The sequence below is a fragment of the Mustela erminea genome, chromosome 2 (genome assembly GCF_009829155.1).
Source record: "Mustela erminea isolate mMusErm1 chromosome 2, mMusErm1.Pri, whole genome shotgun sequence".
Taxonomy (NCBI): domain Eukaryota; kingdom Metazoa; phylum Chordata; class Mammalia; order Carnivora; family Mustelidae; genus Mustela; species Mustela erminea.
In genome coordinates this window covers 70,856,997-70,868,726 of record NC_045615.1, presented here as the reverse complement: position 1 = coordinate 70,868,726, position 11,730 = coordinate 70,856,997, and the positions used below count along the sequence as shown (strand labels likewise).

The window sequence follows — 11,730 nt, the reverse complement described above, 5'->3', positions numbered from 1 at the left end:
TAAATGGGATTATTAAAACTGAAAATTTATTTAATCCCATGAAAGAAATGAATAAAATCAGGGTTATATCTATTACATATTTGCAGTCTGTATATCCTGACTTGGAAGTTTGTATAGTTTTCCAGTAAACCCCTTCCCACTTCCTCCCTGAACCAGGCCACTGACAAGGGAAGGACCATTTAAGTCCTTATTCTGTCTACTTGATAAAGAGTGGTTGGGGAGTTGCCTTTACCTGCACCGGGGAATAGGCTCCTGCTGACCATTTGTTCCTCAGCATTTGTCAGAATAACCTCACACTTGTATTAAGTTATTGTCTCCTTTACTTCCTGAGATATTCTGCTTTATATAAAAAAATCTACTGGGTGGGGGATAATATTGAAGTTCCCTTACAATAAGAGTTATGGAATCTGCAACTTATACTTCAGATATTTTTAGCTATGATTTTAGGCACAAATTATCTCTTTTTTTTTTTTTTACCATATCCATTATTTTTAATGTCCAACGTTTATAATACGAGGGCCAGAGCTCTTTCCCCACCTCAAGTTTATAAGTTTTCGATTGGCTTGTGAGGCCAATAGGGATACTTCTTCTTGTCTAATTTGGTTTCTGGGAAGGCTTCATTCAGGTCCTCAATGGTCATCTGATCAAACGGAATTATGTTCCTTAGCTTCTCCAGCTGTTTTTCGTATTCCACAATCCTGGCCTTTGAGAGAGACAAAAACTCAGCACAACTTTTCACATCTTCTTTTTCTTCAGCATCCACCTGAACAGTGTATTTATCCTCTGGCACAGGAATCTTCAGGGCATTGAACTTCTTCTCAAAGTCATCTACCAAGCCAGCCTTCGCCACATTGGCCTTGTAGTAAGCCCAGTCGATAGCAGGGGGTTTCTCAGGGAGAGTAGCCAACTTGGAGGTAAGTGTCTCATTCCAAGATTTCAGGGAGTTAGCAATGGCCTTCTGGTTTCGGGGTATGATCTCCCCAAAAGCTACCCAGTCAATGGTTTTTAGAGCAAGTTTTCGCCCAGCCATCTTGAGATCCTTCACCGACCCCGGCTGCCCAGAGTCCACAGCAGCAAGGAACGGAACTCAGGCACAAATTATCTCTTATCCTAAAAGATTTTGATTCTTCTTCATCCTTGTATAACCATGCACAAATATTACATTGTTTACATAATTGTGGAACCTGTCAGGTTACACAGATATTGAGTGAGTACATTATCCTTTAACGCACATTATGGACTGAATATTTGCACTACGCTCAACTTCATATGTTGAAGCCCTAACTTTCAAAGTGATGATGGCAGTTAGAAGAGGGGCCTATGGGAGGTAACTAATTTTAGATGAGGTCATGAGGATAGGGTTCTATGATGGGATTAGTATCATTAGAAGAGGAAGAGACCAGAGCTTGCTTGCATGTTCTTGTTCTCCCTCTCTGCCATTTGAGGACACGTAGAGATAGTGGCAGTCTACAAGCCCAAAATAAGGTTCTCGCTATGAACCAACTCTGCCAGTACCTTGGTCTTCCCAGCCTCCAGAACTATGAAAAACAGTAATCTGTTGGGTCACCCTATCTAGTATGGTAATTTGTTATAGCAGCCAGAGAAGACTAAAACAATGTATCACTGTGGTTTGATCTAGTTTTCATTCAAAAATAAAAATAAAAATTTAAGAAAAATAGTTTAGGATCATAACCATTTTAAAAAATTTATGTTTATTCAACTTATTTTTATTGAAACTACATTTACATTAATCTTTCAAACTCAATGTTAATGACTGGGAGGGTCTCACTCCTCAGTTAAAATTCTCACTAAACTTCAACCCTTCATCCTGGTCTCCTGCATTTACTCCAGTGGATTCCACATTTCTGTCACAATACCATATATCTTGAGCTAAAAGAAAAAACAAATTCCCTCTCCAACACTTCTCACATTCAGACCTGAGAACCTGAAGGCCTCCATGGACTCTCCCTCCCCCAACTTCTTCACTTAATTGCTTAGTTCCTTTTTTCTGTATGCCTAAAATACTGAATTTCTAGCAGAGTATTTTATTTATAAACAATTCCACATTTTTGTGCATTTTTCACATAAATCCTATTCATTTATTCACTTAAATTATATAATTTTATTCAGTGTCTCTCCTAGCATTTAACATAGAACTAAGTAAGTAACAGTATCCAACTAATTATTTTCTCTAAGATGACCAATTTCAAATGTGTCTTTTTCAGATGTTGGTTTCTAGTCATACAAGTAGACTTTAAAAAAAAAGTTTTAAGAAAGAGGTTGTAGGGGATTTTAACATATTATAAAATAATTATTAAAATTTTTAATTGTATCTAAACTAACTCTAAGCAAAGAAACTCTCCTTTTATGGAATATAGATGTTTGTATGAAATTGAAAGAGGTTAATGATTCTTTGATCATTGTATCTTTGTCAAGTATCTGATTGTCTTTAGGACATACATTCTTTAAATATTTCACTCTTTCAGATATAAGGTATTGCTTAGATATTGGGAAGACTAGACAGTAAGAATTAAATTATGATAACAATAATAAAATCTTAACTTAAAAGTTGGACAAACACATATTGTACTACAGACACATAAAACTATTTTCAAATATATGTACCCCCATTTAAAGGCAAGTGGATGACTACTGTTCTTGATTAGAAATTGGTTTGTCATCTATCAGTCTACAAGAGAATAAATTATGTGACTTAAATTCATAGAGCCATTAATCTAGGAGTTAAAAAACATTAGGACATGAGGCCCAAAAGGGAACTCTGTTAATAAAAATATCTAAAGTTAAAAAAAACTTCTAAATATTCTACATATACTTTCCTTGTTTAATACAACCAAATTAGGTAATTATATTTGAGTATCCTTTTGTACTTCAGAGAAAACTGCAAAGTGAGAGTAATTAATTTGTCCAAGGACACACTGAGATTGTAAGGAGCCAAGGAACATAATCAATTATTCTGAGTCCATGCATTTTCCTTTATCTAAGATATCTCATCCTCTAAATTAAATTTTATAGGCAAAATCATTCAACTACATTCATATAAATAATTTTTAATACATGTCTGGAGTGTTTACTAAATGTTAGAAAGAAAACAAATTTACTCTGTACAGATTAAATACATTTTTTAAAATATTAAAACATTTGTTCATTTCTTAGATATTCTGCCACCATTTTACAGACTTCTAAGACTAGGGCACCTGGGTGGAGCAGCTGCCTTCTGCTCAGGCCATGATCCCAGGGTCCTGAGATCAAACCTCATGTCCTCCCTACTCTGCAGGAAGCCTGCTTCTCTCTCTCCCACTCCCCCTGCTTGTGTTCCTTCTCTTGCAGTCTCTCTGTCAAATAAATAAATAAAATCTAAAAAAAAAAAAAAAAAGGCTACTCCAGGGTGTATTTCCCAGATAAATAGGCAAAGATAGAAAGAAGAAAAAAAAGAGACCTATTTGGGAGTTTAGTATATCAACCCCCCTGCCTCCCCACCTCACCTTCCTCATTAAAAAGTTCAGGTTTAAGTAATTTACATAATCCCAATTCAGAATTCAATTAAATATCAACTGTCTCTGCACCTTGCCAGGAAAAGTATAGATCATCCAATTTCTGAGAAAGGCTAACTGTGTCAGTAGGTCAAAGGGCCTGGTAGTGGGAAAGACCTTTGAGAGAAGAAAGGGTTATAGCTAAAGCAAAAGGCAAAAGAAGTTAAGCGCGTTTGTTCACTTTTCCATTTCAACTACTATTTTCGAAATTGAAACATCTGAGGAATCCTGGTAGTAGGTAGGTTTGTTAGACTTTTATCAAAGCTAACTTTGAATTAGGGAGTCTTATTCATTTTACCAAGAATGGTTTTAAATGGGCAGTCTTATTCTTAGCGGGTCAATTTATAAAAGTTATGTATAGCCTTACAGATACGTTTTGAACAATGGTGGAAAGAGGATGAACTGGGAGTAAAGATCTATTAAAACTGCTTAATCTGGTTCTGTAATCCTCTAGTCTGATTGTTGCACAGCTTCACTTTTCTCATCTGAAAAATTAAGTCACTTGTACCACTGAAATGATACAAGTTTATGCAGCTACTAAAAAAGTAATTAAGTTAATGCAAATATCAGTAACCCCAATCCAATGGCGGCATCAGTGGCCTGGCCTACATTGCAAATCTAAACCTAAATCAGCATGCACTTCTGGAAAACATCAGGAAAACCTAACACATACCAATCAACAAACCTCCAGCTCAGCTTTAGCTAGCTTACCCTTCCCTAGAAAATAGGACCTGTAGCCTTATTTAATACAAACAAACAACAACAACAAAAACAAACCTAAACTCCTAGCCAATCATGCCATGTTTCTGCATTCCTCTATAAAACTCTTATCCAAATTCCCTCTAGAAGAGTGCACTACTGTTTGTGAAGCACTGTACTTCCCTACTACATGGATTGTTTTCCCTTGAATAAAGGACATCAACTCTTTTTTAATTGTTTTAGTTTTGTAATTTAACAAAAGCAATGTTCAGGGGCACCTGGGTGGCTCAGTTGGTTAAACATCTGCCTTTGGGTCAGGTCCTGATCCCAGGTTCCCAGGATTGCCTCCACATCAGGCTCTCTGCTCAGTGGGGAGTCTGCTTCTCCCCCTCTCTCTGCCCCTCCCCACTGCTTGTACTCTCTCCCACGCGTGCGCATTCTCCGTCTCCGCCAAGTAAATAAATAAAATCTTAAAACAAACAAACAAAAAAAGCAATGTTCATAGGTGTGAAAGTCAGAAGTTTTACTACTTTATTAATTTGGATTGTTTTTCATTACCAAGTATCTTAGTAGGTGTAGGACAAGAATTATTATGTTAAAATAAATGAAGTATTTAAAATCGATCTTATTCCTGGACATCGAGCCCTATCAACTGGCTCAAGTTTAAGAACTTATCAGGTTTTTTAATATTATGGAATTAGGGGCACCTGGGTGGCTTCAGTTGGTTAAGCATCTGACTTCACCTCAGGTCAGGATCTCAGGGTCCTGGGATCAAGCCTCCCAAATGCTCTGCACTCAGCTGGGAGTCTGCTTGTCCCTCTGCCCCACCTCCAGCTTGTACCTTCTCTCTCTCTCAAATAAATAAATAAAATCTTTAAAAAGTGTTAGGGAATTAGTTTAAAACAGTAGCTTTAAGGGTTCAAATAGATAAGGAAACTGTCTTAAAAGGATGTCTATCTTGTGTTCTTGGGTAGAACAAAGCTGATCCCTGAGCAATAATACAGCATTGTAAACAACCCCAAAGCTACATGAAAGCTACAGTGTACTGTCTTTTCAATAACATTCCTAACAAGAATAGTGTAAATTGTGTACAGCTTTCTCAGATCTTAAGAATAATTTTGGAAACTGTTTTTAATACTTTTAGAATGCTTCTAGTTTACATATCACAGTAATTATTTTTCAAATAACTTATAAATCCATGGAATCAATTTACGCTTGCAATTTTAGAAAATGAACTCAATTTGGTTTTAAAAATACTAAACAAGGTGGCTCAGTCAGTTGAGTGTCTGCCTCTTGATTTTGGCTCAAGTCATGACTTCAGGGTCCTGCGATTGAGCCCTGTATTAGGTTTTGCACTCAGCAGGCAGTTTGCTTGAGAGAGAAGAACTTATCAGAAAGAAACTCTTTCCCTCTCCCTCTGCACTCACCTTACCTGCCCTACTGGCTCCATTCCCCCCAGGCCTCTGTTTATGTTCTCTCTCTCTCCCTCTCTCTCAAGTAAATACATTAAAAAAGAAAACACACACACACACACACAACACTAAAGAGTTAATTTGCCTTAAGTATACTCTAGTGTACTTACAGGTGTAAGTATTACAATATATAAGCATTATTCACAAGGAAAGAAAACAAAAGGAAAGTACAATTTAAAAAGGGTAGTTGATGTGTGGTCAGGGATGAAGCAGTGAAGATAAAGAAGTAAAAATAGAGAATAGAACTCAAAAGAAAAAATGCCCTAACCCCCTAAATATGAGGAAATAAATATAATAGCAGCATTATTTTTTATTCTTTAGAGTATAAATGTATCTAAATATCATATTATCTTACAAGTTGATAACATGATGGAGAAAGGAAATGAAACTTGTGAGGGGTTCTTAATCATGGCGTGGGATTTGTGTAAAAATTCGAAGGGTTGACTTTACATTTTGCATAGCAATTATTGGCAGATAGAATTCTAAGTAGTCCCCCAATATTCTCCCCACTCCAGTGTACATGCCTGATATAATCCTCCCCTTGGGTGTGGATGATAACTGTAAACATGAAAAGTTATTCCTATGATTAGGTTACATTAACAGATTCTGGAGGGGAATCAATATTTGCAAAAAGGAATTATATGGGCTAAGTACCCATTTTAATGGCATTAGTTGAGGTCAGGCAGAAGGCAGCACAGGTGAATGGGGCAATTAAAACTTTTATACAAGGGTTCTTAGTCTGTGTGGGGAAAAACAAGACAGCACTCAGGGCAGCCACACTTTGGAAACAGAGCTGGGAATCCTGCATAGGAGACAGTCAAACAGACAAGCTCTAAATTCTGTTGGTAATTTCTGGCTAACCTCAGAAACATGCAGAAATGGAAATGACCTCAGTTAAATATAAGATAGCTAAGTTGAGATATGACTTGCTGCTCAAGACAGAATTTGTAGTGGAAATCCAACCATAAATATCTATGTATCTAATAATAGAGCTTCAATTTACATAAAATAAAAAGTGTCAGAATTAAAGGAACCAAAAGACAATTCGACAGCCATAAGGATTTTAACATTCTTCTCTGAGAATGAACAACTAGACAAACTTGGTGAAATATAGTTGATCTGAACACTAATAATAAGCCCCTTGACTTATATATAAATTATTACTTCTGTAGCAAATTATTAAAAAAAAAAAATCAGCGCACCTGAGTGGCTCAGTCAGGTGAGCCTCTGATTCTTGATTTTAGCTCAGGACCTGATCTCAGGATCCTGAGATTGAGCCCCACATCAGTTCCATGCTGTGCATGGAGCCTGCTTGGGATTCTTTTTCCCTTTCCCACTGCTCCTCCCCCCATCCTTCCCCTGCCTACTAGAGTGCACACACACTCCTTCTCTTGTTAAAAACAAATGAACAAAGAAACAACCCCCCCCCCCAACAAACAAACAAACAAAAAAACCACAATGGTTTAAAACAATAAAATTTTTATCTTACAGTTCTGGGGATAAAAAGTCCAAAATAGATTTTACTATGTAAACAACAACAAAAAATTCGGTTGTTATCTAGGCTGAACCTCCTCTTGAGGCTCTAAGAGTTCTATTACCTTTTTCAGCTTCTAGAGGCCTCTTGCATTTCCTTAGAGCTTGGCCCCTTCAAAGCCAGCAGCTTAATACGTTTACACACTTCTCTGCTTTTGTTATTAGGCTGCCTTTTTTCCTTAACTAGCTCCTTCCCTCTCATTAGGACCCCTGTGATTTCTTTGGGTCCTGGCAAATAATCCAGGAAAATATCCTCATCAAAAAATCCTTAACTTAATCAGATCTTCAGTTCCCCTTTGTCACAAATGATAACAGAGTTACAGTTTCCAAAGATGTGGATGTTTACATCTTTGGAAACCATTATTCTATGTATCACAATCTAGTAGATAATTATAGGATGCTATACCCAACAACTACAGAGCATGATTTTTATTTTAATTTTTTTAAAGATTTTATTTATTTATTTGACACAGAGAGAGAGATCACAAGTAGGCAGAGAGGCAGGCAGAGAGAGAGAGAGAGGAGGAAGCAGGCTCCCTGCTGAGCAGAGAGCTCCACGTTGGGCCTGGTCCCAGGATCCTGGGATCATGAAGTGAGCCGAAGGCAGAGGCTTTAACCCACTGAGCCACCCAGGCGCCCCCAGAGCATGATTTTTAAATGCACATACTAAATTCATCAAGATAGTCTATATGCTGGGCCATAAAAATGGCCGATTCTTATTTCAATAATAAGAATCAAAACCACTCAGAGTATGTTTACTGGAAACAATGGACTTATAAATTAGAATAGCAGATATCTAGGAATAAGCCACCCCAATTGGGAATTATGTGACATACTCTAAGTAATCCATGAAGCATACAAAAATTACAATTGAAATCAGAATATATTTCAAATAGGATGATAGCTATACAATATATTGAAATGTGCAGTGCTTAGAGAAAAATAAACACTTTAAGTGCTTTTGTTAAAATAAAAAAGGTCTAAAATTAGTGACTTAAAGTTCCACTTTAAAAAGACCCACACCGGGCTCTCTGCTCAGCAGGAAGACTGTTTCCTCCTCTCTCTCTCTGCCTGCCTTGTGATCTTTGTCTGTCAAATAAATAAATAAAATCTTAAAAAAATACAGAAAAATAAATCTGAAATAAGTAGGAGAAATAATGAAATATTTATTATAAAACAAGAACTCAAAGCAAGAAAACAGAATTCAGGGAAGAGATTTTTTTGATAACAGAAGGAGATGAAATGCATACTTTAGGGCTTAGGAAAGAAGTAGGAGAGGAAAATAATAAAATTATGTAAATGAAGGTACATATCAGAAGCAACACAAAGGGGAGGAGACTCCACTAAACACAGTAAGAGTTAATTGATTAGAACTAAAAAATGTGAGAAAAATTACACAAAGTTGAAAGTTATAGAGAAAAAATAGTAGATATGGAAGACAAATAATATTTATAATTCAGTATCCCCCCAAAATAATGAAACAAAAGTAGTTTTATATGAGAAAGTGTATTTATACAATTATTGATATTTGATGGCATTCTGTTCCTGAATTAAGATAGCAAACATTTTTTTCAAACATTTATCTAAGCCCATTTTTAACTAACTTCAAATGAGAGTTCAGATAGAAGGAATACCTATACACACATTTATACATATGCATTTATATGTATGTATGTACACATGAGAACATCTTATATGCTTTCACAAACCTTGTTTATTTGCTTTCACAAAAAGACTATGGGAGAAGAAAATTGAAAGAAGACAGGGAAAAGGAAATACTCAGATTTTGACACTGCTTATAGATTCTACTTAACAAAGTGGAGGATTGAGTGCATAAACTTACACTGGTTATCTGCCATAACAGAAACGAACACACATATCAAAGTAAAGTAGTCTATGTAATGAAATACATAAAAACAACAACCATAAAACAAGAAAGCATAAATAAAATATGACAGAACTAGGAACAAACATAACCCTTTATATTAGTACATAAAATGCACTAAACTAACCAGTTGTCTTAGGTTTCCTTAGGTAGAGACAGAGAAATATAAGTAATTTAATAGAAGGGAGTGTCTAAGATAAGAGGAATGAAGGAGGCAGGAGAGTAGTAAGGATTAAAAACTAAACAAGTATGTGGTTGGAACAGAGAATATTTTCAGCTTGATTCCACAGGGAAATTCCACAGGAAAATTTCTCAAGCAAAAATTACACCTAATTAATTCCCGTTTGAGGGAAAGAAGCCAGCCTTTCATATCCTGTGTCAGTTAGTCATTGGCTGAGGTCTGCCTCCTCATGTATAAGTGGAGATGGGGCGTTTGATGAATGAGTTGGCTTTAACTGAGTAGAATTCTCTAGAGAAAGAGGCAGCTGTGAAGTATTATTAGTCCACACCCAAGGCAATTGGAGAATGGGTGCACCTACTAATAAAGGGTATCTAAGTGGGAATTCAATAGTGTCTGCCACAGGCTATCCTTTGTATCACCTAGACTTTTTGCTTCTTATATTAAGTACATTCCATTTAGGCACAGTTTCTGCAGCAACCTGCTTAATCATAATTTCTGGGGAAATCTACAAGAAGAGGTTAGTCAGCCAAACTATAGCACCAACAGCTGCCTCTAGTTCTGAGGCTATCACTGATAATAATTATCTCCTATCTCTACCATCCATGCCACATGGTGGCCATAAAACCTAGTAACATAAGGAATCTCTATGTCTCTCCTTTAACAAATCGAATCACCTTTTTAATATCTGTGGTATGCTAAAGGGGAAAATTTTTTCTTTTAGTGAAATCAGTGAAGTAACATATCATAGTTACAAGTACAGGGACTGACGAAAATTTTACATTGTTAACAAGTGAAAACTCACAAAGCATACCATATAATATTCAACATACCATGTATTATAACATATTAACAATAAAATCATTTAGATTTGCCGTGATTCCATATTTTATGGTCACACCTGTAGAATTTCCCTACCCTTTGGCTGGCAGTTCTGCTGGTTTGGGTCATGAAGAGTAGCAGCCTATGCTACCCCAAAATATTCTTCTTGGTATAAAGATTATTTTGAGCTGCTTTTTAAGAAACTAGAAATACAGGAGAAGCTCTGAAGATAGAATAGAAGTTGCCTATTTGAAAGAGTAATCTACATTTATAAAGGAACTTTACATTAAAAGGGGGCCTATACCCAATGAAGACCAATTACCAGAGATAATTTTTTAACAAACACTTATCAACATTGCAGGACAACTTTTGTTTACCAAATATTTCCTCTTCTCACTTTACCATGAGTTGTCTCCTGCTCTTTGAAACCCTAGAGTCCCATCTCTTTCCTTAGCTCAGGAGGGTATTTAAGCATCAATTATCTGGCAGCCTTCTGAATCTTCTATTTTTGTGAAGCTCTTGCAGGTAAATACATATGTAATTTTCGCCTCTCCTGTTAATCTGTCTTTTATTAGGGGTGGAGAGGTATGGCTCAGCCAAGAATCTGGAAAGGTGAGGGAAAATTATTTTTCCTTCCTTACAGTGACTTGGCTGGTGGACTGAACTGAGTCTCACCCCTAAAGGTTCTGAGTTTCTCATTTCCATGCCCTTAGCAGAATATAATTGCGGTACTTGTCCATTTACAGTTACAATTGAACACGGGAATATGAAGAGACACTCAAGTGGATAATGTGAATTCCAAAGATAGTCCTCCCTGTCTCTACCTTACTGCTGCATAATGATCAAACTCAATTAGCCCTGTCAGAACAGTGCTTTCATTTTCTGCCCACTGGTCTAAAATAATTACTCTGAAATAACTTAGGTATGTTTCTTGGTGGAGCCAGTCCCCCAGACCCATAGAATTACAAACCCTAAAATTCTGGAATACCAAGCAAAAATTGTGAATAATATGATAGGGCCATTACTGACTTCATCTGTTTTTCAGAACTAGTATGTTGTACTACTTGAAATAATACCATGTAATTGTCATTGGCTGAAGGCACGTGCCAAATACAGTACACTATCCATCCACACAAGATGTCATCTCCAAGTTGGCATCTCAGCAACATTTTCAGAAAACAGTTCCATTACACTGTAAGTCTGGCAGGTTATGGTAGGTATAAGTGGCAGAATTAGCATCTGGCATGATCAGGACCAGGATCCTATTTTCATGGTGCACTGCCATAACTCTTGCTTAAACATGAATCCTTTGGTCAGAGGGAATGTTATGCTAGATCCCTCTATGGTAGGTTGATATTCTGTCAGTCTTTAGGTAGTATCACTGACTGAAGAATTGGATGCAAGAAAAAAAAATAATTCATATATGGGATATAAGATAATTCCAGCCAGTGTGAATTGATGCTCTTTCTAGAATTGAAGGATATGACGTAATCAACCTCCTGCTTTGTGTCTGGCAGACCTTCTTGAGGAATTGTGGTATTCTGGAGGCTCAACATTGGTATATTTAGCTGGCAGGTCAGATATTCAGCA

The 11,730-nt window shown here is 36.5% G+C and overlaps 1 protein-coding gene across 1 annotated transcript; it reads right to left on the bottom strand.

The window, feature by feature from the left end:
• Nucleotides 1–533: 533 nt before the first annotated feature.
• LOC116583360 (ATP synthase subunit d, mitochondrial) lies at nucleotides 534–1,082 on the bottom strand. Its single transcript, XM_032331452.1, has one exon. The coding sequence runs from the start codon at nucleotides 1,028–1,030 to the stop codon at nucleotides 545–547; it is 486 nt and encodes a 161-aa protein (XP_032187343.1). The 5' UTR covers nucleotides 1,031–1,082; the 3' UTR covers nucleotides 534–544.
• Between the last annotated feature and the right edge of the window lie 10,648 nt (nucleotides 1,083–11,730).